General features: G+C 35.5%; 8 protein-coding genes across 9 annotated transcripts; 4 read left to right on the forward strand and 4 right to left on the reverse strand.

Annotated features, from left to right (window-relative positions):
• The first annotated feature begins 5202 nt into the window (after positions 1–5202).
• LOC17890819 lies at positions 5203–8761 on the forward strand. Its single transcript, XM_006297148.2, has 4 exons — positions 5203–5401; positions 5509–6031; positions 6753–6875; positions 7299–8761. Exons 2-4 carry the CDS (start codon positions 5540–5542, stop codon positions 8559–8561), a joined length of 1878 nt encoding a protein of 625 aa, XP_006297210.1. The 5' UTR covers positions 5203–5401; positions 5509–5539; the 3' UTR covers positions 8562–8761.
• LOC111831590 lies at positions 8556–9039 on the reverse strand. Its single transcript, XM_023786380.1, has one exon. It carries the CDS (start codon positions 9036–9038, stop codon positions 8847–8849), a length of 192 nt encoding a protein of 63 aa, XP_023642148.1. The 5' UTR covers position 9039; the 3' UTR covers positions 8556–8846.
• Positions 9040–11329: 2290 nt separating this feature from the next.
• LOC17893207 lies at positions 11330–11969 on the forward strand. The gene has a single exon (XM_006296683.2). The coding sequence runs from the start codon at positions 11352–11354 to the stop codon at positions 11709–11711; it is 360 nt and encodes a 119-aa protein (XP_006296745.1). The 5' UTR covers positions 11330–11351; the 3' UTR covers positions 11712–11969.
• Positions 11970–13301: 1332 nt separating this feature from the next.
• Positions 13302–16211, reverse strand: LOC17892681 (lipid droplet-associated hydrolase). Of its 2 annotated transcripts, none has more exons than XM_006299040.2 (13): positions 16008–16211; positions 15713–15823; positions 15548–15621; positions 15372–15443; positions 15205–15233; positions 15011–15061; positions 14839–14889; positions 14628–14687; positions 14453–14535; positions 14199–14346; positions 13957–14007; positions 13705–13809; positions 13302–13617 (listed from the first exon to the last, which is right to left on the reverse strand). In XM_006299040.2, exons 1-13 carry the CDS (start codon positions 16112–16114, stop codon positions 13474–13476), a joined length of 1086 nt encoding a protein of 361 aa, XP_006299102.2. In that variant the 5' UTR covers positions 16115–16211; the 3' UTR covers positions 13302–13473. The 2 variants fall into 2 exon arrangements, with proteins under 2 accessions (XP_006299102.2, XP_023641395.1); XM_023785627.1 differs by having other exon boundaries at positions 13526–13617; positions 13705–13802; positions 14203–14346.
• Positions 16212–16235: 24 nt separating this feature from the next.
• On the forward strand, positions 16236–18209 carry LOC17891291 (2-Cys peroxiredoxin BAS1, chloroplastic). The gene is made up of 7 exons (XM_006298272.2): positions 16236–16504; positions 16915–16992; positions 17110–17191; positions 17284–17363; positions 17525–17650; positions 17744–17857; positions 17934–18209. The coding sequence occupies exons 1-7, from the start codon at positions 16298–16300 to the stop codon at positions 18048–18050; spliced, it is 804 nt and encodes a 267-aa protein (XP_006298334.1). The 5' UTR covers positions 16236–16297; the 3' UTR covers positions 18051–18209.
• A 107-nt stretch (positions 18210–18316) lies between these two features.
• LOC17890986 lies at positions 18317–19640 on the forward strand. The gene is made up of 2 exons (XM_006298575.2): positions 18317–18897; positions 18979–19640. Exons 1-2 carry the CDS (start codon positions 18766–18768, stop codon positions 19330–19332), a joined length of 486 nt encoding a protein of 161 aa, XP_006298637.2. The 5' UTR covers positions 18317–18765; the 3' UTR covers positions 19333–19640.
• Positions 19641–20613: 973 nt separating this feature from the next.
• Positions 20614–21774, reverse strand: LOC17893688 (NDR1/HIN1-like protein 2). Its single transcript, XM_006299485.2, has one exon. The coding sequence runs from the start codon at positions 21553–21555 to the stop codon at positions 20824–20826; it is 732 nt and encodes a 243-aa protein (XP_006299547.1). The 5' UTR covers positions 21556–21774; the 3' UTR covers positions 20614–20823.
• A 2037-nt stretch (positions 21775–23811) lies between these two features.
• Positions 23812–24761, reverse strand: LOC17890867 (NDR1/HIN1-like protein 1). Its single transcript, XM_006299440.2, has one exon. It carries the CDS (start codon positions 24638–24640, stop codon positions 23999–24001), a length of 642 nt encoding a protein of 213 aa, XP_006299502.1. The 5' UTR covers positions 24641–24761; the 3' UTR covers positions 23812–23998.
• Positions 24762–25163: the final 402 nt, after the last annotated feature.

Consider the following 25163-nt stretch of genomic DNA (forward strand, 5'->3'; position numbering starts at 1 on the left):
ACATATAAAACATTTTGACCAAAAAGAAAAGAAAAACAATTGGAAAACAAGATAACTTAATTAATGAAATAATGAATATATCAGTCTCTCTAGAACACTTTTTTACAACTTACAAGTCGTTTGAAAAACCAGCTAATTAACTATACCTAAGTAATCTCTTGATTAGTTACAAGAAAAGTGTATTACGTGTGACATATTTCATGACTAATCATGTTAATTAAACATACAGTATATGTGTTTGACCTCGTTATGATATAAATGCAGTTATCAAGTTGATGAATTATTATAAGGTAAAACGTTCTCATTTCTCAAATAAACATTTATATAATTAATACACTTAATTAACTTGAAGAAAGTAAAATCTTTAGAAAGCAATAATCCTAGCTACAGAAAAGTAATGACAATGAGATATTTTAAGACCCAAAAATATAAATCTGCATGTGGGATTAAATAAATAGGATGATGGTAATATTTGGTTTACATGTATAGTTTTAATATTGATTTCTCCTAAGTAGGGGACCAAAGCTATTTGTTGTATATTCTATGAAACCAAAGCTAAATGCCCAGAGGGAGTGGACCACATTGTACATTTATTTATAACATCTTTATTTGTTTTGATGGGTTCAAAATATATATATAAATATTTCAAAAAATATCTGCACTGTTCAGATATAAAATTTATGCAGCCGATATCTTAGACTTAGACCGACAATATTAAAATCTCAAAGTATATATTAAGGGAAGAAGTAACAAATGCCAAAGAGAGAAACATAGCAAGAGAGAAAGCAATTAGAGTAAAACAGAAAGATAATATGCAACGGATCGATAGAAATAAGGGGGAATTTCAAAAATACCCATTTTTAAATACCACTTTTTAAAAATACTTCTCTTTCTAATTTTATCAAAAAGTCACTATAAAATTTGAAAATTTTCAAAAACATATGTGTAAGCTTATATTTATAGACACAAATTATCTTTATATGTGTGTAAATTTATATATATATATTTTAAATACCGTATAAATATCTTTTAAAAACCTTTTAAAAATCATTTAAAAACCTTATAAAAACTGTGTAAACCTTTTAAAAACCTTATAAAAACCTTATAAATGACATTTAGAACCCCTTAAAACCTTATAAATATTTGGATTTAATCACCCAGTAGTAATGATGATCTTGATTTACCTTATCAACCATATAAAAGTTTATAATTTTTCATATTTGAAAAGGGGTATTTTTGAAAATAGATAAAAAAGAGGGATATTTTTAAAAAGAGATACACCAAAAGAGGTATTTCTCAAAAATTCTCTAGAAATAATTGATAATTTAGTTACCTAGTAGAACTGTAGTTATTTACTAGACGCTTTAAATATTTCGACTGCAGTTACCGCTGCATTGATGATATTAGATACGTACATGTTAAACTAGTGCAGTAACTGCATCAACTATATAGTATATCAGCAAGGTAACGTACGTAGAAGTATTAATGATCGTGTTAAACTATATATTGACTATTTGGTGCAGCCGCAACTTTGGATACACACACACACAATAATAGTTTCAACGTTCTAATCCAATTTGGATGATTTTTGTTTTTTTTTTTTTATACTAAAAACGTTAGGAGGATAAGTTTAACAAAAATAACTGTAGACTGAAGAAGACAGAGGAAAAAAAAAATGAAAACTAATACGAAGTGATAAGAAACAAAAGAAAAGGAAAAGGTACGGCTAAGTTCGGCGGTTTGGAAGAGTTGAAAAAACAAAGGGGAAGAAGAAGAGACGAGGATCGATGGTGTTGGTGGGACAATGAGAACAACACACAATAGCACGCCTCTCCTCTCCTCTCCTCTCTCATCTCTCTCATCTCTCATAACTCTCTCATTTGTTATCTTTGTTGTACAATGGCGTCAAAAAAGATTCTATCAGGTCCCTATTCCATTACTATTTGACAAGGCCCCATTTCACGTTTAACCCCCGTTTTGTTCTCTCTATCTACCTTTGAGTTTGCTTTCTTAGTTATAGTATCATTTATAAAGTCAGAATAGATAGATCGGTAATTTAAAGCCACAAATTTAAATGAATTTTTATGTAACATGTCATCCCAGATTACCAATTCAAGAGGGCAACTAGCTAAGATTTTAGGGTGTGAATAATCTATGATCTATCTATGGGTCAGTAAACGAAGCAATGTGTTTTATAAAAAATATATATATATATATATATATATATATATATATATGTTTATTGGCATGTAGTAAAACTCCATGTTCAAATTGAACTTGACTTGTTGACTTGAGCTGCTAGTTACCTCGTCAATGAGAGCCAACATGTTATATGTTTTATTTGGAAAACATCATTAGTAGTGGACAAAATGCTGATTTTGAATAAAAATTTTAGACTAAATTTTTTTATAATACATACGAGTCATATAATACTATGACAGAGGTACTTTGAGGAGATAATATATTTTGTAACTTTGTTGTATACACTTGAAAGAAAGAAGAAGAAAAAGAATTTTATTTTTATTTTTTTTGGTTGGGTTGCCTAAATGGATGGGGTATTTTTTTTGTATTTCACGTGAGAGAGAGAGGGGGAAAACGAAAAGAAACAAGAGTGGGCTTTTAAAAATGGGCCCACAGTGTGGCAGTAGCAGGCTGAGAGATTGATAGAATTAATGGGTCCCCACTAAAACGGCAATCCGATGGATCCCAAAAAACATATTTTCCAAAGAAAATGGAGAAAATGAGAGAGAGAGAGAGAGAGAGATCTTCGTTAGTGTTTATCCGAAAATCCCTTTCACAGTTCAACTCACGCTTTTGGATTTTATCTCTCTTTCATTTTTTTTTTTTTTTTTTGGACAATGTCTTTCATTTCTTTGTTTTTCCTTTTTTTTCATTGTAAAATTTTAGTTTTTAGAAAAATAGTAAAAAAAAAAAAAAAAGAATGGTAAATTTTATTAATATTTGCTTCTGGGCCACAAGAAGGATGAAAACAATATGCTATAGTCGGCAATGGTCCTACCCATTCACATATTTTTGTCTTCTTTTTTATCTTTTTATCTCTCTAATCCCCACTAGTCTTCTCATGCATTCCTTCTCTAAGTTCACCACCATTTTTTATCTACTAGGTATTTGATACTTGTGTTTTTTTCATGGACCAACTTAATCAAAGATTGATGGTAATTAAGTCTACTACATATGTATTTTTATGGTATATGAGATGAGTTGATGAATAATTGATGAGGTACTGAGGTAAATCCATTCTCTTTTTGTTGTCAAATTAATCACCCACACAAAGTTAGAAGTTAGAACAACCCTAGTTTAAGTTTTGGCAAATTAAAGAAAAAAAAAAGAACAAACCCATAGATAGAGGAATTTATAAGTTTGGGAAGTTATTTCAATGCTTCTTTATTGGGCAATTCTACCCTATAGTTTAATTTGGGCCTCAATACTGACTCGTTATTTATATTTTGCTCTTGCACCTTTTTCCAACTTTTACCACCGAACAAATACTGTTCATATATTTTTAATGATTGAATTTATTCGTACCAATGTATAATTTTTTTTTTGACACTATGTAGATCCAAGGTAACTACTACTTCTAGGTTGAATTGTCTTTTCATATAGAGTTTATTTTTTTCCGGATTCACCATTAATAGTAACAAAATGTGCTGTCAGAAAGTACACAGAAAACAAATGTATATTTGCAACATTAATGATTTGAACAAATTTACTCAATTACTTTTGGTCCTAAAAACAAGTAGTAGTACTAGCTAGTTATACTAGTAATAACTTACAAATCCTCACCGATAAAAAACAGCACACAGTATCGTTTATAAACAGTTAAAGTTATTGTTGGCACACTGGTCTTGACGTCGAATCATGTCCACTCGAAAATGTAGAAAATCCAACAACAAAACCCAATTGAAATGATTATCTAAACACTTAGGGGAATAATCAATAGATCCATTTTGTAATGAGTAATGTATAAGCACACCGGTTCACTCTCACTCTCACCGTTTTTAATAGACAGAAGAAATCGGGGGTACACTACATTGGAACATTATCATATGAGATTTATTTTATTGAGTCATAAGCATGAGAGATTAACACGACATCCGGTAACAACCTTTTGTGTGTCTAGTGTCTACCAAACCAATTCCTAAACCTAAAAAATCTTGGTTCCGGTAAAAAAAGAACAACGTATACCTTAAGGTGTAGTAGATTAATTACTTTATTGGTCTTATTTATCGATTCACTCAATTGACTTACAATGTGCTCACAAATTGTTGATATCAATTACATTACTATTCATATGTAATATTGCATATGTAATCACATAAAAATAACAATATATATATATGTTGCTTAACTAGCTATATTAACCATATATATGCGTTATTGATGGCCAAGTTATCAATCAAATACCATTTCAAATAACAAATCTAATGGTTTAAGAAAGCCTATACAGTACAAAACACGATCCGATCTCATAATCTCATATTACTTCGTTTATATCATATACGAGCCGAGCGTACTATTTCTTGTTCAAATATAAAACTAGATGCACTAATTATTCCCTTAAACAATAATTGTTCTCAACTAGCCCCCTCGATCTTTTTGTAAAGTATGGATACAACTTCAAGACTCACGATCAACTTACCTATGATATAATGTTTTGGTTTTATATATGACATTTGCGGGTCTGAACTTTGTGAAATGTGGATATTAATTAGATTTAGACTATTAAAATCGATCCGACCCCAAACTTCAGTTTTGATATTCGGCTGTAACATTAGAAGACAAACAAACCAAATAACCGAACTCAACCAAAACTGAGAACCAAATTATTCTCTATATATATACGTACGTTACCTAAAAGTATATTTTGACTTGAACTTCTGAGTTCTGACTTTTATTGATATGATAAACAAAACTACAGTAACCAGTGTTAGTGTCGGATCGATTTCATCCTAATTCTTAGCATATATATTAATTAAATTATACTATATCATATTTAGTACTTCACAAAAGAATCCTCGGTTTTTTCTAAATGCAGTAAAGTGATTTTCGGTTTTGCGATTTGAATTATTTCGGCTTAATTCGGTTAACAAATGATCCAACCTGTAAATCACGGATCAACTTAAATTATCCATAAAGATCGACGCACGTGGACTAGTTACAGTGTTCCTTATCACAGAAGATCAGCACTCCGTCATCTTTTTCCCCTTTACACTTTTAACATAACACTCTGTACACGTACACTACTCTGATCAGAGAATACCTCAAAACACAGCAACCGCCATTTCCTTTCCAAATTCTCCCAATTGTCTTTCACTTTTCTGAATCCATCTTCATCTTCTCCACAACAACAAGAATCCATAGAAATGCTTTTAAGTTTTCTGTAAGTGTTCTTCTTCACTCCTCTTCTCCTAAACTTCGATTTTGTATTTCTGCTGTGTTTTTTTTTTTTTACAGATCGGTGAATTTTAATTTCTTTTTCAAATACAGGTAAAGAGAGGAGATCTACGACTGTTTTGAAATGTCGAGGCAGAAACAAAGCGTAGAGAATCTACTTCTCTTAGGAAAAATTAGGAAACGTGGATGTTCTTCGCCGACGTCGTCCACTTCTTCGATTCTCCGGGAAGGTTACAGGTTCAAAAGAGCGATTGTTGTTGGTAAAAGAGGAGGATCCACTACTCCTGTTCCTACATGGCGACTCATGGGCCGATCTCCGTCTCCAGCTTCCGTTTCGCGAGCTTCCGGTGCTTTACACACCGCTGCGTCTCCGTCGCACTGCGGGAGCAAATCCGGTAAAGTTCCAGCTGCTGCTCCTGTTTCGGCTAGGAAGCTTGCGGCGACGTTTTGGGAGATGAACGAGATGCCTTCGCCGAGAGTGGTGGAGGCGGCTGTGCCAATTATTAGAAAGAGTAGAAAGGAGAGAATCGCGCCGCTTCCTCCGCCGAGGTCGTCGGTTCATTCTGGTTCCCTACCGCCTCATCTGTCTGATCCTTCGCATAGTCCAGTCTCTGAGGTAACTGTTATGATTGGTTGAGGAAAACTTGTGAAGGGAATGTGCTGTGATTCCAAGTTCTTGCTGGCTGCCATGTGCTTTAATTCTGACCGATCAACGGAGAGAGAAAACTATTATAAATTATGTGTGTATATAAAATTGATTGATTCGGGAAGTTATAAAGATGAAAGATCTCTCATCGTCTCTCTTTAGCTGATTCAATTGATAAATCTTTGTGTGATTCTGAGGTCTGAATTTAGTCAAAGTTGTGATCTTTTGGCAACCTCTATGAGTATTTTATTCATCAAGGGAGAATCATTCTCTTAAAGCTTCTTGATTGATGTTAAGGAGTGGGATTAGAGAAGAATAGAAAACTGTTTTGATTTTCAGGAATCTTTTGTCATGTGCTCTTCTAAAACGCACTTTTAAGATCATATGAAAGGCCGTTTCTTTTATAAGTTGGTGCCGATTATTCTTGCATAATTGTGCACTTCTACTAGTTTTCCATTTCTTTTTCTCTCATTCGTTCGTCTTATGGAGGTAGTTGGTTTGTTGTTTTTTAGAGGTTGATTTATTGGTGAATAATGTAGGCCTAGATTCTCTTATAATTGAGACCTAAGAAAGTTCGTTATATATCATGCTAAATCTAGCTATGGACATTGCAAAGTGTTTTGGCTTTCCTTGTATTTTCACTTCTGTGTTCGAGTAATTGGGAAGCTGAGAGACTTGTTGGTTTTTGTAGAGGATGGAAAGATCAGGGACTGGAAGTCGCCAGAGAAGACCATCATCAACTGTGCAGAAGCTTAGGCTTGGAGACTGCAATGTGGGGGCTAGGGATCCTATTAGCAATGGCAGCTTCATGGATGTAAGCTAGTTGCTTTTTTTTGTTTCACTTTTGGGGCTGTTTCTTTGAGCATTATAGAGAAACTTTTCTATGTGCAGCTTTTATATTTTTTGTCAGACCATTCGGTATTTAATTGAGCTGTTATATCAATTGCTACTGGAAGAATGTGCATGATTGTGTAGAGTATTGGCTCTATAGGCTGATAGTTGCCAGAGAGAAGCTGAGAGACTTGTTGGTTTATGTATGTGGAGTTTCTAATTCCCTTTGGTCGCCTACATACATACAGTCTCTGCTTCTTAAGCACATAAATTCCTCATAAAAGGAAGGCTATTATCAACTAGGAGATACTGACTTGGTTATGATTAGATTGTTTTAACTCCAATCCATATGCGTGTGCAAGGAAGCTATGTACGAAAAGATTTCACATGTTATTTTTCAATGCAGATTGAGACTCGATCACGGGTGGAGACACCGACTGGTTCAACTGTGGGAGTCAAAACACGGTTGAAGGATTGTAGTAACGCTCTCACTACATCAAAAGAGCTTCTCAAAATCATTAATAGAATGTGGGGTCAAGATGACCGCCCATCTTCTAGCATGTCCCTCGTCTCTGCTTTACATTCTGAGCTTGAAAGAGCTCGCTTACAAGTCAATCAGTTAATCCATGAACATAAACCGGAAAACAATGACATCAGCTACTTGATGAAGCGTTTTGCTGAGGAGAAAGCAGCGTGGAAAAGCAATGAGCAAGAAGTTGTTGAGGCTGCAATCGAATCTGTGGCTGGTGAACTAGAAGTGGAGAGGAAGCTGAGGAGAAGGTTTGAGAGCTTGAACAAGAAATTAGGCAAAGAATTGGCTGAAACAAAATCAGCTCTGATGAAAGCAGTGAAAGAAATCGAGAACGAGAAGCGAGCGAGAGTGATGGTTGAGAAAGTTTGTGATGAACTAGCAAGAGACATAAGCGAAGACAAAGCCGAAGTTGAAGAACTGAAGAGAGAATCTTTTAAAGTCAAAGAAGAAGTCGAAAAGGAAAGAGAGATGTTGCAGTTAGCAGATGCATTGCGGGAAGAAAGAGTGCAAATGAAACTCTCAGAAGCTAAGCATCAGCTCGAGGAGAAAAATGCAGCTGTTGATAAGCTAAGGAATCAGCTTCAAACCTACCTCAAAGCGAAAAGATGCAAAGAGAAGACCCGTGAACCGCCTCATACTCAGCTACATAACGAAGAGACAGGAGAGTACTTGAACCACCACATCGGTTTTGGTTCATATAACATCGAAGACGGAGAGGTCGAGGATGGAAATGAAGATGATTCAGGAGAAAGCGATCTTCATTCCATAGAACTGAACATTGACAACAAGAGCTATAAATGGCCTTATGGTGAAGAGAACAGAGGGAGGAAAGCAACGCCAAGGAAAAGCCTTTCTCTACAAAGAAGCATATCGGATTGTGTTGATTGGGTTGTACAGAGCGAGAAGCTTCAAAAGAGTGGAGATGGAGGATTGGATTGGGGAAGGTCTATTGAGGTTGAGCCTAAAGGGTATTTAGATGAAACGCAAGCTTATAAACCAAACAAGGCTTCTTCAAAAGATCATCATCTGGTCTCAGGTTCGAGGCTAAGTAACTTCCGCGGTGGATCCGTTTCGAAGTCGCGGTTATCTGATGCCGCGAAAGGAGAAAACCAGAATGCTAGAAAATCAAGATGGTAACATGATTCGGACATTTTTATTCACATTTCAGCGCCAGAGATAACAGAATCTAAAGACATTTCACATCTACACTTTCTCTGTTCGCTCGTTTTGTCAAGAGTGATGATTCTCATATGTAAGTGACATAAAAACATGAATTTGAACTGGTAATGATCCAGACATGTAAGAACATGAGTTTACACGAACTTGTCTTTCCGATCTGATCATTTGAGATTCTGGTAAACCTATATCCTCAACGACTCCAAAAAAACACTAATAATCAAAATAAAAACCGATTTTTGAGCTCTAATCGTCGAGCCATTTCCTGATTCGATCCTTGACAAATTTATTCCGATCCTTGACGCGAGCTTGTTGCGGTGCGATGTTGGCGAGTGAGAGATATGCTCCGGCAACGAAGAGAGAAACCCCCGCCGCAAAAAAGCTCACCGACACCATTAACTGCCGTCGAGTCGGCGGATACGACATAAAAAACACCATCGTTCCTTCATTCTTTACCGCCGTCTCTTGCAAAATCTGTTTATAGTAAAACAATTAATGGGCCTGGATTTTTAATTGGGCTTTATTCTTAATACCCAGTTTCAATTTGAAAGACTAGCTATATAATAAGATTCTTAACTTTTTTTTATTTATTATAAACGGCGAAGCTCAATTTTATTGATCTGGGATTAATACAAGATAAGAAACTCCTAAATCAGTAAAGTGAAAATATGATCTGATGATCAAGGATACGAATCTCCTAAACCAGAAAAGCAAAAGGTGACTAATGATCTCAAGTATCTGAATCTACTGAACTAGCTGCATAGTTTATAAGGGGCAACAATATGGTTTTATCTAAAAGATAATCTAAAAGATAACAACATCGTGGATGTATATATACAGCAAAATATCTTATCGAACAGTTTAGAAACACATTCATATTCTTAATTTGTGACAATTGTTACTTTGTAGTTTTTGTGTTGTGACTTGTGACGCAGAGGATTATCAAACCAATTAAACAAAAATGTCTAAAGTAATCAAATCGTTAGTTAGTCTGCCCATGTCGTTTACACGAACGATATTTAATTGTAATTCGAAAGATTCACGTATCTATAAAGGAACTTTAGTCAACGAAACCAAATCATTAACTAGCATGCATTTAATTTAATTAGCCGTATTTACACTATATAATCCACGCGTTTATCCATGTAATACGTTCGAACTTTTAATGTTTAAAATGTAAACGTATAGTTCATGACCACCCATCTGGGCATTTACTATACAGTTTGACGTAAAAAAATACAGATAAATATTAAATCTAACTTATTATCTCGACTAAAAGGGACTGCAATTTCTTATTATTTGTGTGCCTCTTTATAAATGTTTTTCTTCTTAATTCTATGCTTTTCTACAGCGTTTGCTATATTTTTCTTTATATAAGATACAAAATCTGAATATTTTGGTATGTATATATATTCATTCATTCATACATATCTCTTCTTAACATTAATTGTAAAAAAAATCCAGCAAAGCATGGTCATAGTTTCAATTAAATGAAATTAATTGTAAGGTTGCCAGCTTTTATTATACTAGTAGTTCGGAAGTTATTACTTCTTCCGTGTTATTGTAATAAGTATCTTTTTATTATCTTTGGTTTTTAAAATTGCATAGTACAGTATATAAATTAGTGTTTACCAATTTCTTCATACATAAAAAATAAAATAAAAATTCATTAAATAACTTCACATGGGAAATTAACTCTCAGACTGCAATATTAATAGCTTGCTTTTGGTGTGAAGCTACGTGATATTGCTTGCTGCAGAGTCACTCACTCTTAACAAATTAACTTCGACGTGTAGCCAAAAATATTGTAAGTTTCTTTAGAAGATTTTGTAAAAATCCTGTGATTAACATTAATATACATTTAATTCCTTTCCTGCTTCGATTAAGACACCTTTACATGTACGTATATCTGTTTTTCATTAATACGTTTTTGAAATACTAGTATTATTTTGTATATCTCTTCCATCGGTCAACCGATACTATTCAATATTTCTCCCTTCTTGATAATATATACTCCATATTACAAAAGTATTCAAAGCTAGTATTGTAGAATATAAATATGTAGTAAATATTGTTTTTCTTTTTATTCAGAAAACAAATCTTACAAAACTAAAAATACATACACTGATAGACAATTTACTTTATTACACTAAAACATAAAGACGTACATCATTGTACACAAATAGAATGAATGAATGCATGAATAATTTACGTCTATAAAGAACTAGCACGTATGTTGCTCAGCTCAGCTCGACTAAGTTGCGTGTCAGTGAAGATGTCTATCTAAAGCAATTAAAGATTTTAAAGTACGATTACTTTCAGTTTTAAAAGTTAAAACTCATTATTGTCATGCCTTTTAAAAATATACTCTGCTGTATAATGAAATACACAACTCGAGATTCATAGATGAGAATGAGATGGACTTAAATTAGAATTACCAACACGACTTTGAAAGAACGTACATGTCAGCATTGACATTTATTTTTATATGTATATAAAATAATTGTTTTAGCAGTTAAAGACTAGTCTCTCTAGCTAGTATTATCGTTGTACTATCATTTAATTATAATTAGATTAGGCCTTTAATGACTCTCTCTCTCTCTCCTCTCTCTCTAACCAACTTTGTGTGTTTGTTTTATATAATGGCATAAGCATAACCAACAAGAAAGACGACTTCCTCAATAATACCCAAACCTCTTTCTCAAACCCCCCCCCCCCCCCCCCCAAAGAGATCGAGAGAGAGAGAGACCGATGAGCCGGAGGAACAAGAACGGTCCTAAGCTCGAGCTGAGGCTGAATATTTCGCCGCCTCCTTCTCAAGCCAGCCAGATGAGTCTTGTTTTATCACCGACCCGATCCAACACGACTTCACCGAGCTCATGCGTTTCTTCTGAGACGAACCAGGAAGACGAGATCGACACAACAACAACCTCAATGGTTCTTGTAGGTTGCCCTCGTTGCCTTATGTACGTTATGCTCTCTGAAGATGACCCTAAGTGTCCTAAATGCAAAAGCACCGTTCTTCTTGATTTCCTCCACCAAAACGCTTCCGCCGCCGCCGCAACAGCTCCCGCTGCCAACACCAGACGCAAGAAGACCTGGTGGAACTGAAAATTGATTGGTGTTTCTTTTTGGTTTGTGTATGTAATGGAGGGATCTCAAACCGAAGATCTAAACTAATGGTTTATCCTTATGATTTTTCTCTCTAGTAGTTTTGTCTTTAGACTAGTGCTAATCACGCTCCAGTTTTAGACCAGACTTGAACTGGAGCTTGAATAGCACTAACTTTGCTTAAAATGGAAGAAAGCTTATTTTTCTTATAACTGATGATGCCTTAGTATGATGAAACATGTGTTGTTGTTTCGTTTCCATATTTACCTTTTTCTTTTTTTTTACTATGCAGTCAGTATATTTTAGCTTTTCCGGTGAATTCCCAGTAACCCTTTTGTCAATCTCTCACAAGAAATCTGTAGCCAATAGCTCTTTTATGTACATGGAGCTGTTTAACTACAGTACTTTCTGTCTCGAATCCTCTGTTTCTAAAACATGTCTTCAAAGTTCCTTTGATTATGTTTTCTCAATCTTTGTTCCTTGTAAGATGTAAAAGAGTAATTTCCTCTGTTTCTTGATTAAGATTCACTGTTTAACAAGGCAGAGACACATAAAAAAGAGGAAGACATATCGTTTTAGTGATTGAAATGTTGTTGGTAAGAGTTTTTTTGGTTGTCCACCAAAGACAGAGCAAAGATAATTTTATAGTACTAGGATCCATCCAGATGAAACAACTTAGTCTCTGTGGTCCTACCTAATAGAAAGTTGAGTTTGGGGTACCAATACTTGACTCCCCACAAGACCATTTTGAGTTCATATCTTAGTTCTTGTCCCCCTGAGGAACCAAAGTTAAAGATCTTTTAAAATTTTGTTGCGTAAGAGGATGATTTACATTGAACCGTCACATATACTACCAAAATAACCAATTAGATTTGTAGCTTACAAATTTTCTTTTTCTTTTGCATGATTTGTCAGAGACAGAAAAAAACTTGGAGGTGTGTCCACAAGACCCTCTGCAAATGGCAAAGAAAAAAACACTGAAAAATCTAAATGATAAACTTAGAAAATCTATAATATGATTTGCATAATGTGAAAGTTGGTTAAAATTGAAGAGGGGGTAGTTCAGATAGGTTTCAATAGATTTAAAAGGTAATTGAAATCAAATATAAATGCAATATAGTAATTGAGGCAGTTGAGAAATTATGAGCGTTACGTAAGAAATGATAAATACGAATTTAATTCCACCCTTCAATTATATAATAAGATACTACTACTACATTTTTTTTTATTTTCTTTTGTCAAAGCAATAAATAAAATATGGTTATCTACAATTACTTTTTATTTATCATTTCACTAAATGTCACCTTTATGTTGCATCTATCCTTCATATTTAAGCAAATCTCATTCATTCTTCAAAGCCTCATTTTCTGTTATATATATTATGTGGTTGCTCTGCAATTGCGTTAACTAATCATCCTTTTCCAATATTAATACATATACACTCGAATGTCAAACCCAAAAACTTTAATCTTACTAAGCGTAAATTATTGGATTTAGATTCGAGTTAATGCACAACTTTTGTGGTTGCAGGAGGATTTGTGGTTTACCAACACGCTCTCCTATCTAATAATGCCCAACAAACTATAAGAGTTACATGAAACCAAACACTTTTGCATAACCATCTCCAAGATACCAATACATATTAAACTACTCTGTATTAGTACAACAAACATTTTTTAAAAAGGCTTTTGATGGTCTAGAATGCATATGTTCACAGACTGGTTTATTGTGTGTAAAGGAAGAGGAAGGGTAATGTACTACTTTACTGGAGCTGCGAAAACCGGTTCTTGATCAGAGTGGCTACGTGCTGCGCAACCCATTCTGAGCCAGCCACCGTGCAGCAGTATCCGTGCGTGTGACCTTCCCTCTCGATAGATAAGGAAGTACCTGGAGCCTGCTTAGAAATCTGGAGAATGGAGATTCTCTGAGATACTATCCTTCATGTGTCAGAACATGCATTTTGATTCACTGATGAGAAGGGAAACTAATTAACCTCTTCAAAGAGTTGCAGTGGACCCCAATGATCATCAATGCCAAATAAAAATGCAAGCTTGCTCTGGTTTTCTCTCATGAAATCCCAATCTGGCTCTACTGCAAGCTTATAAACCAAATATGAAACAGTGGGTTACCTAAAATGCTTTGCTGCAGATCATGTTTTAGAGCTTCCGAGTAAACACTTGCATACTTTTAATTCAAAATGAGACTCTCTAAACTCTTATATGACACACTGTTGAAAGAAGAGTACCTCTGTAAACTCTGACTTTGCCATAAAGAGAACATTGCGCATGGTGTGATACTGCAAGGAAAGAAAAATAAGAGAGAATACAAGCATCAAATGAAGTTAACCCGCCTAAATAGTGAGTACGGTGTAAGAACTTAAAAAATCGATAAAAGAAGATGCAATGGCTATGTTTAAGGATTTTATACAACTAGGTTTAAGTGTAAACCCAATAAAATCTGTGAATATGGAAAGAAGAAAATTAATACCTGCCTCAAGTGAGTGCAAGTAGCTTGAACAGCAGTATCAGACCATGAAGCTCCAATGGAGTTGGATACAAGCAGCCGTGCAGCAGACATAGGTAAAAGTCTCAGTGAAGCAATCAGAAAACTCACTGTAGCCGAAAGAACAGAAGACCTGAATTTCAACAATTTCTTATTGATCTCTGCAACATGGTTTGGTCACGATTTCACAACACTCTAAATAGAGATGATTTCATAAGATATCAAGGACGAAAGCTCACGCTGCAAGTTTCCCAATTAATGATTGCTGTTTTGATTGTTGGTTCAACGTTAAAAAGGGATATAGGCCAACACAATATACCACCTGCAAAGCAGTCCAGAGGATATAAGAGATCACATAACATGATGGCAAATTGTGATAGAGAAAGTATTACACTTAGAGGAATCTGTCTATACCTTCTCCGAAAACTTCCTCAATATATTAAGGCATATATAAGATCCAATAGAATGCCCAACCTATCAAGAGCAATTTAGATTCAAGTTTTAAATTTTCATGAAAAATTGTGAATCCATCAATTAATGGACGTATACATTTGGTCATAAGAGGCAATATGTGAATGGAAACATGTTGTGTAACCCATTGTATACATTACACAATAAGTCTTACCAATACTATTGGAACTTTCACGCTCTCCAACTCCTGCCTGATAAAATCTATCTGTATGATAATTAACAGATTAAGGATCTTAATTTCACCGGATAAACGATTCAAGAACTTGAGGTCTTTCAAATCCAAGATCAATCAGGAAACTGACTTCTGTTCCAACAATCATTATTACCTTATGATCAATTTGTTCTTGAAACGAAAATAGCCTCCCAGACTCCCAGTCCTAAAAAGGGGGAACCAAAAGGATGCAAGTAATCAAGTATCATTAAAGCACGAATCTGAGCTATCAAGCTTTAGAACACAAACTAAGATATGTATATATATGAAGAGTAGTAACATGCAAAATCCGAAACAAAGTTGTAGTACCTTGCTCGTGTGAGATATTTGTCCAACAGCTACACAAATAAACAAAACAGTCCACCATTAGAGAGAGCAGGAGAACCAAACAAAATTCATAAATAAACATCTTCCAATCAATCACAAGGAATCAAAGATAACAAACTCAAAATCTGGAGTAACTCGAGCGGCCATACCAATTATAGATGCATTTCCATCAAGAAACTCGTATAAAGATTCCAAAAAGTCATTGTAAAATGACACAACACCTGAAAAAAAATAGCAAGCCAATGTTTGAAACATTATATAGAATTTTGATATCATGCGCACATGCACACACATACATTTTGAGCATAAAAATCATAAGTGAAACCTGGATTTCCCGGGATAAACAATACAAGGTATGTGGGATTCTCAGCTTTAATCTCCATTATCTCCGTCATCGAACTTGATCACAAATGCAAAACTAAAAAGCTTAACTATAATCAAAGTTGAAACTTTTTTCAAATAATTTAGAAAAAAACAGATGGATAAATACCCAGAAACTCTGCACAATCTGGAATTAACAGGTCTTCTAGCTTTTTCCATTAGTTTGTTTTGAGTCTCCATGTCTGCGGTCACGCGATTCAACCTATATCTGCTCTTAGAACTAAAAAGAAGAAATAATGAGAGAGCCACTTAAATACGAGACTGAGAAACAGAGGAAAACTAGAGAGAAAGCGTGAAAAAATCTAAACTTTAGACATTAATATAAAGTCATGAGGGGAGAAAGTTGTTAAAACACTCAAAAGCCTTTAACAGTAAAACAATATGAAGAGAGCACAACAATGCACCTGAAACAGCATGAGTAGATACTTTGGAGAATCGAACCGCCGATCGGAGGAAGATAGCGACGGTGAGACGGAGTAACCCAAGGTAGAAGAAGACCAAGTCGCATCATTTTATTCAGCAATAGCTATGCGACGTCGTTGCGTTAAAGCGATGTCGTTTTAAGCGTTTAGGGGTCATTGGGCTTATCTCCACCTCATACTTCCACTATAAAGTGAGGTGCTTGACAGATAGATAAGTCTTTTGTAGCTTCAGAAAAAGAGAGAGAGAGAGTAGAGTCGCGAAGTGTGTGTCAATGGCGTCTGTAGCTTCTTCAACCACTCTCATCTCTTCTCCCTCTTCTAGGGTGTTTCCAGTAAAGTCTTCACTTTCCTCTCCATCTGTATCTTTCCTTCGAACCCTTTCTTCTCCTTCCGCATCTGCTTCTCTCCGGTCCGGGTTTGCTCGGCGCTCTTCCCTCAGTTCCAGTTCTCGCCGGAGCTTGGCTGTCAAGGCCCAGGCCGTAAGTTATCGCAATGTTGATACTTTCTCCTTCTGTGTGATTGGAATTGGAATTTATTAGCCTATTGTAGAGTTCACTCTCTTCCTACTCGTTAGCTCTATAGGTTTAGCGTTTGGGGGAAAATAATTAGCGATTGATTGGTTATATGTTTCAGAAGTTTGAGTGAAATTTTCTTATAGGGTTGTTGATTTTGTTCTTAGTGGTGATGACTGCAGAATTAGGGACAAAGGATTTGAATCTCTGCTTTAGTGAATTTGAGTGACATTTTAGCTAAACTCGTTACCCCTGATATGCCTGTTCGATGAGTTATAGTATGTAGTTTTGGCAGTATAATGTTCTATGACTGTTGCTTTGACTGATCTTGCTCTTTAGATTTGATATGTTAACGAGTTTTACTTTTGTGTTTATAGGCCGATCTTCCACCACTGGTTGGAAACACGGCTCCTGATTTCGAGGCAGAGGCTGTCTTCGATCAAGAGTTCATCAAGGTATATTGTCTAAAGAACCTTCCTTGTTTATAATGCTAAGAATTGCTCCTGCTTCTAATTAATCTGAGACATTTAGGTTTGTTCACGAAACTAACTGGTGATTGATGTATTTTTCAGGTTAAGCTCTCTGAGTACATTGGGAAGAAGTATGTGATTCTCTTTTTCTACCCTTTGGACTTCACTTTCGTCTGCCCAACAGGTTAGGATTGCTCGAGAAGTATAGTGAAATTGAACATCCGAGATTCACTGCGTGCTAATCTCTTTCTCTCGTTTTTTTCTTTTGTCTTGTAGAGATTACTGCCTTCAGTGACCGGTACTCAGAATTTGAGAAGTTGAACACAGAAGTATTAGGTGTCTCTGTCGATAGTGTGGTAAGTATAACTGTACAATTACTATAATGTTATTTCGATTTCTCATCCTTGTTTATGATGGTATTGAAAAATCTAGCACCAAAAGTCGAACCTACATTAATAGTGTTCTTATCTGTTTGCAAATTACTCGACTAATGCTTACTTCTTGTGTGTCCATGCAGTTCTCGCATCTTGCCTGGGTCCAAACAGACAGGAAATCTGGAGGTCTTGGTGATCTGAACTATCCTCTTGTTTCAGATGTCACTAAATCGATCTCGAAATCTTTTGGAGTGCTCATCCATGATCAGGTAAATTGTGTAGCCTTTTACACTTAGCTTCCTTTAAACTTGAAAAGTGTTTGGGATAACTTGAAGATAAAAACTTTGTTTGTGTAAGAACAGGGAATAGCACTGAGAGGCCTCTTCATAATCGACAAGGAAGGAGTGATCCAACATTCAACCATCAACAATCTTGGTATTGGCCGAAGTGTTGATGAGACTATGAGAACCCTCCAGGTAATACACCCAACTCCGAAACCGCTCTTTCCTTTCACCCAACTGCAGTTTGCTTAGCATGTTTTCAATGTTGCAGGCGTTACAGTACATCCAGGAAAACCCGGATGAGGTCTGCCCAGCGGGATGGAAGCCGGGTGAGAAGTCAATGAAACCCGACCCGAAACTCAGCAAAGAGTACTTCTCTGCTATCTAGGAACTCTACTATGATAGCAAAAAGGTACAAATCTTTGTTATATGTGAGCAGAGTTTTTTTTCTTGTACGCTAAAACAATCCTTTGTTTGATTCTCACTTCGTCATCAAAACTATATAATAAAACCTTTTTCCGTTAATGAAGGAGTCGTATTGTGTTAAGCCTACACATTCATATTCAGATCTCCACTTATCTATGCATATACACTAGACAAGTAGCAAGGCATAGTAATGGTAAAAATCAAGATCATTGCAGACCACATATGATATGATGTAACAACAACCATTTCTATATATAAAGAAAAAAATGGAACTAGCACTCATTTTGTGATCTTCTTTGGCAGAACAGAACATATTATGTATTGACAAATCAAATTTATGGAATACTCTATATTTTCCAAATACTGTACATACATTAATATTTAGTACAAACCGGAGTTTAAAGACAAGTAAAGAAACCAAAGGACACAACTATTAACTACTATCATTTGTCTTTTCATTAATGTATAAGTACGTATACGATAATTATGATCCTTAAAAAAGCTGATGCAACCTGTAAAAAGTTCCTCATGTGTCCCCCTGCCAACAAGTTCCAACATCATTAATCATCATCAACCCAACCTCCTCCGACAACCGGTAACCGGTAAACGCCGGTCAACACTCCCGCTTTAACTAGTCTACGACCCGGTCATAGTTGTTTTTTCAAAGTCTCTAAACAATGCATGCCCTCACCAACTCCGGCGCAGTACTTCTCGCCGTTTTACTCTTCTTCCTCCTCATCCTACTCGCGGAACTCTCTTACATCTTTTGTCGCCGCACCGGATCTTTACCGTCTCCGGCAAGTAAAGAGGTTATTTTCCAATTCTTGATGTGCTGCAAGAAGAACCGTCAGTCTCGAATTGAGCCAAGAACCGGAATTGTTTCTGTACAGATGGAGGAGCATGTTGTTGGTGCCGCGGCGCCGGAGGAGGATGTGGTGGCGGCGGCGGACAAGTGGCGAGTGTCGAGGCTTTTGTTCACAATCGAGGAAGAGGATTTGGAATTGGAAGATGATAATGATATTGATGATGTGGTCTCTGTGGAGGTAGATAATGATGGCGAACTCCGACTTGATGTTCCGATGGAATGCTCCGGCGATCCAACTCCGTTCTTGACGCCGTGCGACTCTCCTCCGTACTTCACTCCTTCGCCATCTCCTGGTCGGGATATGGATGACGTCATTGATGTTTGTGACATCAGCAGCCGAAGCTGTTGTTTCAATTTCCAAGGCTCTCAGATGTGTTAAGTTTTTTACAGATTAGGTGGAACAGTTTTCGTAATTGTTTACGGGTTTTTGTCGGAATTATTTTTTGTCGTCATTTTTGTTTCCGGCAATTTGAATTGAATAAGTCACCGAGAGACCTCATCATATATAATAGGACGTAATGTGATAAGTCGTGTAGATGACGCTGATGGTGATGTGAAAGAGGGAGAGATGGTTACGTTTTGGATTCTTTGATTGTGAATTTACGTAAAACCAAACTTCTTTTGATTTGGTTTGGTTCATTGAAACTTCGATTATAGTTACGGCCCGATCATTGGCCATTGCAGTAACACCTTTGGCTCGAAGCTCTTTAATCGCCTCATACATTAGTACATTACTAATTAACTTGGTTATAGTTTATTTTGTTGTTATTACCTATATGAACCAAATTGTATCGGGAACTCGATTATCATTGTGTGTGATTCCGTTTAGTTATCTAAGTTTACTAAAAGTTTAGGCTGTTCTTATGTCTTGAATTTTTATGAGATACATAGAACATAGTTGATCTTAGAGACCATACTATACTACGAAAACAACACAATGCGACTTGGTGCGATGAATTTCAAGCAATTTGAGAAAAAGAAGATACTAGGCGTACCACATTTATGACGGCGCATATAAATATGACTCGACAGAGCATTAAGGACATGAGTCCTGCTGACTCATCACAAGTGATATATAAAACAGTAGACTTTTACTAAATTCTTTTGAGAAAACAAACTTTTACCAAATGTGAAACACAAAGATATATAAGAACTGAACAAAAAACATATCATCTATCTCTGAGCCGGCAAAAAAAAAAAAAAAAAAAAAAAAAAAAACATATCATCTATCGGTACTTATGTAATCATTGTACCTTGGAATATTTTTTAATTTTGACGACAAACTTCGTGGTAATACAAACTTTTCTTTTCTGATTTCTTGAAAACGTTTGTAAAGCCAAAGAAAAAGTTTACAAAGTAAAGGTATTTTGTTTTATGCCGTTTGGATTTGCTTTTAGTGCGATACACACAAAGCAATTTGAAATCCTAATTTCTTCTATCCAGCGTCTTAAGTGTTTCACTTTAGCTTAGTCATTGTCTAATTCGATTATATTTTTAGTGCATTTGGATTTGACTTCTCCGTAGAGAAAAAGTGTAAAGAACCAATGAATCTTACACACACACAAAAAAAAAAAAAAGACATTTTATGGTGGATTTTGGTTTTGCAATTCTCTAAAGTGTAGTTGAACAAAAAGTACATACTGTATGTATGAAAAAATCATATCCTTAAGTGTTAAATCTTTTCACATAGAAGTTGAAGCCATATGAAAAAAATTAAACAAGAATATATATCTTCCAACTCCAAACACCATTACTACATAATTCCATTAATCATATGAACTAATCAAGAAAAAAAACACAAAATCTAATGCCCAACACTAAATAAAAAAACATGAAAATAATAAGACATGGTAAAAGTTGGAGTGGACTACTAAGATATGTCAAGCTCACACTGCACTGGTTGAAACTTAAACCCTCCGGTAGAGTTAGAGGAACCGAGAGGAATCTTAAGATCATCACACTTCATCTTTGGTTTAACCTTCCACGACTTGATAAACCAAAACTTAAACCGGACACTTAGTCTTAGCTTCGCACCGATCCGGTAAATCCCAGATTTCTCGTCTTCCTTGAGATCCGTCCTCGCTCCGTCGCCGAGCACCACCAGATTCTGTCCTTCCATTTTGGCTCCGATCACCGTCGTATTCTTATGCCCCTGGTAAAACGACGAAACGTTCACAGATCCGAACCTCTGATCTCCGTAATAGCCACTAACCGAGATCTCGTCGTAGTAAACCCCGACTCGTTGGTTAGGGTTACGGATTGTGAGATTGAGGTCGAGGCTGTAATGGAGGTTGTTGCTGTTCGGATCGAGGCTGAACCGGTCCAGATTAGCGTCGCTGACGTAGAATTTGACGGCGTTGGGACGGAAGATGAGCCAGAGGATAAGAGCGGCGATTCCGAGGATTACGGCTACAGCTATGAGGATGTTGCAGATGAGGCTTAAGACGCAGCAACCGCAGCAGCGAAGACAGCTTCCGAGGCAGCTGAAGCAGCAGCATCCGAACCCAGGCGAGTTGTATGATCTGCGTTGAGATTTAGCCGGCGGCGGAGGAATGGATGGGCCGTAGTACGCGCCGTTTAGGTATGGTTGTTTAGACCCCATGTGTTCGACGATTTGCCTCAGAGAGAAAAAAATTTAAACAGAGATTTTCAGAATACGAAAGGTTCGTTCAGCTAAGAGAAGAAGAAGAGGAGGACTGTGTATATATATTATATAGATGGATTAAGATGAATGTGGTGCGTGTTTTAGCAAAGAGAGATCATTGTGTTTAATGTAACGCGTTTTGTAATTTAGGAAACCGAATTCAAAACGACGCGATTTTCTCTTGTGTAAATATGCTCACGATTTCTCTTTAATCTTTTTTTTTTTTTTGTCATTACTAAGAAAGTGTTAAATAAATAAATCAAGAGTTAAAAAAAAAAAGTGTTTAATTGTGACCAATGACCATATTTGCAAATTAATTTTTGTTTTATTTTTTTGTTAATTGATAACAACTAAGAGCGGGTTAATCTTAACCGACGGTTTAGTGTTTTTGAAAAGAAAAAAGTGCCGTTACAATCTGTTGAATGGTGTGGTCAGAGCTTTTTCAGCAATCGAGAAGCATTTCAAACCTAAAAGTTCTTTAATGTTAAAAGAAATTAGCCAATAGAGTCTATAAGTAGCTATTTTATTTGGTATAGTTTGATGAAAACTAGTAGGTTTAAGAAGGCGTTGTTATTACCATTATTTGTGTTTCTCAATTCTGATTAAGGAAGAACAAAGTAAGGAATATGTAACATGTGATGAGGTGAGTGATATAGATATGATCATGCCAAACTGTATAAACTTTCTAACTATGATGATGGTTTACTGTCAAGACACTAGATCATAACAGACCCTAACGGATTAACAAATAGGCCCAACATAAATAGGCTACTTAAGCCCAATAGTTATGAATATGTGTGTACAAAACTCAATTGTCAATGGTGGATGAAATAAAATTCTACAGGACGGACATACAGTATCTAGTTGATTTGAAAGTATTCGGAGATATTTATTTGATCAAAAATTGTTTAATTCCAAATTGCATGCATACTATTACTATCCTCCAAAAAAAAAAGGGTTCAAGATGGTTGTAGTTTGTAAATTATTTTCAAGTTAGGTAGTAAAATAAAGGACAATTTCCTAGGAAATTATATGAGTTTGGCAGAGTCTTACGGGAACGTTCTAGGGTGACTAGTGGCTGTGTGTGAACAGCCCACATAGCACGTTCATCACCCACTTTATTTTTCGTTTTTTTTTTTGTTTATCAAAGAAAAAAATCCAAAAGGTTAGGTTTCTTAACTTTATTTGCGATATACATATAGAACGTAGTTGTGTGTTATATATTTAAAATCATGTGATTGAAATCCAAAGCAATAGTGGTCACTGGCTTGTTTCTGATAATATATTATCTCTCAACACTTAAAAATAATGAGTTGAGTTTTAAAGGACCATACATTCCCCTTTCGTTGGTCAATTTAAGGGACCATTTTTTAATACCATATTAATGAATAATATGCAAATATTAGCAAGAAAAATTTAAGTCATATCTCAGTCTCTAGCTAGGGTCTTAATTAGAGCCATACTAATTATGTACTAGTAGTACCTAGTATAAACTAAATTGCAAAAAAAAAAAAAAAATTAGAAAACTATTAGCTGAACAGTTCTTGTAAGTTTTTTTTTTTTTTTTGGTAAAACAGTTCTTGTAAGTTGTACTTGTAACAGAGAGTACGGGATTCTCATATATTTTCATTTCAAGATCCAAGAATATTCATATTGCGGTAACCCCTAAGTAACGTTATGTCTTAACTTTATTTGAATGAATGTAGCAAAAACTTTATGAGAATGGGTTTTTTAAAAAGTAGAAGAAAACCATATTTTAAGCCAGACAGATACCAATAGATTAAAAAGAAAGAAGACGAGAGAATCTACAAATCCATAAATATGACTAAAATACATCCAATCCACATATATTTATCTTTTTGAGCTTTCTTATTTGTTGTGGAATATTGTACAAATGTATCAAAAGTCACTATATTAAATAAAATAATATAAAAAATCTCTAGCTATTTAATTTAAGATTAAAAAGATAGAGACAAATGGACAATGACACCATCTCACACAACGTCCACATAACACTAACGAAACTAATCTGAATTCAACTAAACATTATTTTTATTTTTTTAACTAAACATTTAATTTCCATCGCCATCCAACTTTACCATATACAAAAGATAATCATCAAAAGTTACACACAAAAAAAAAGTCGATTTGACAAGGATCAAAAAGATGCATCAAAATCAGTAAAATTCTTAAAATATAACAAAAGATGTATAATTTATAATCCAACTATAATAGAAAAAAAGTATACATAATGAAATTATTAAAGATCGTATTACAACAACAACATCACGAATCTGTAATATTTGCTCTGTTTGTATAAGCAAAAATGTACAATTCACATCACTAGTGGGTAACAAAAGTAGACGTTAATTAGTTACCTTATTTATCCTCCCTTGCCGTCTCAGACACTAACACTACAACCACCGCCATCGGGAAACGTATACTTTACGGCGTTATTTCCGACGATAACTCCGGCAGCTTTATTATTGAAGTTTATATAAGCCCGACACTTGACGTAGAGATGATACTTCCCGGTAATAAAAGTCCCAACCTTCCACCTCACCCTACCGTCAGCACGAATGATCAACATAACGGCACCGTTATCTTGATCTTGGTCAAGACCAACGGCGTTAAACGGAGCGACGGGGACGGAGGTTCCGTAGACAAACGGCGACCAGATGTTGACTTCTTTGTGACCCTGATACGTGGGAGGGATCGATGTTCGGAAAGTGATCTGTTGGCTCCGGTAAGTAGCGTAGACGTCAAGGCGGTCGTAGTAGATACCGATCTTGTCGTTAGGGTTCCGGGAAGAGAGAGTGATCTGGAAGTTTGAGGTGAGGAGGTTCGGTGGATTGCCGGAGACGTTGAAGGCGTAGACGGTGGCGTCTTGGAGGACGAAACGTGGCTTTGAAGGTTGGAGAATTGCCCAAACGAGAAGGATTGTGAGGAAGATTATGAAGAGGAAGATGATTATTGACCATATTATTCGCCGGATTAGTTTCCGGCGAGAGTGGCTGTGGGAACCACAGTCTTTGGAGGTCATGGTGGTGGTTGTTTTTTTTCTCCGACGGTGGGTGGTGGATGGTGGTGGTGGGGAGAGAAAGTGGAGAAGTTGTTAAAGAGAGATATTTTAATTTCTTTTGGTTTAGTGAAGTGCTCTATATAATGGGCTAATTGTGTATGTAGGATTTTTAGGAGTGTGTGATAGGGGATATAATACTTTTTTCTTTTTTTAATTCTCCCTATTAATAACGGCATTTTTTCTATATTAAAATTTGTATCCAAAAGAACCTTTAAAATAAATATATTTTTTTTAAAACACATTTTTTTTGAAAACGTTCTAACATAAACTCTGTATTATGAATTTGTGATATATTGAAAGTTAATAGTTTTTCTTTTTTACAATTCTAGAAATTGAATTTTTCGTTTTTTTTTTTTTTTTTTTTTTAGCAATGTTGAATTTTATTACATGATTTGATGTGGTCGGTGCAAGTTTTCTTTAAGGAAGGTGACTTTAAGTGTGTTCGAAGAAATTTTCATCGGCTCCCCTTCAAACTATAATAAGC

This window comes from Capsella rubella, unplaced genomic scaffold, assembly GCF_000375325.1.
Source record: "Capsella rubella cultivar Monte Gargano unplaced genomic scaffold, Caprub1_0 scaffold_3, whole genome shotgun sequence".
Classification (NCBI taxonomy): Eukaryota; Viridiplantae; Streptophyta; class Magnoliopsida; order Brassicales; family Brassicaceae; genus Capsella; species Capsella rubella.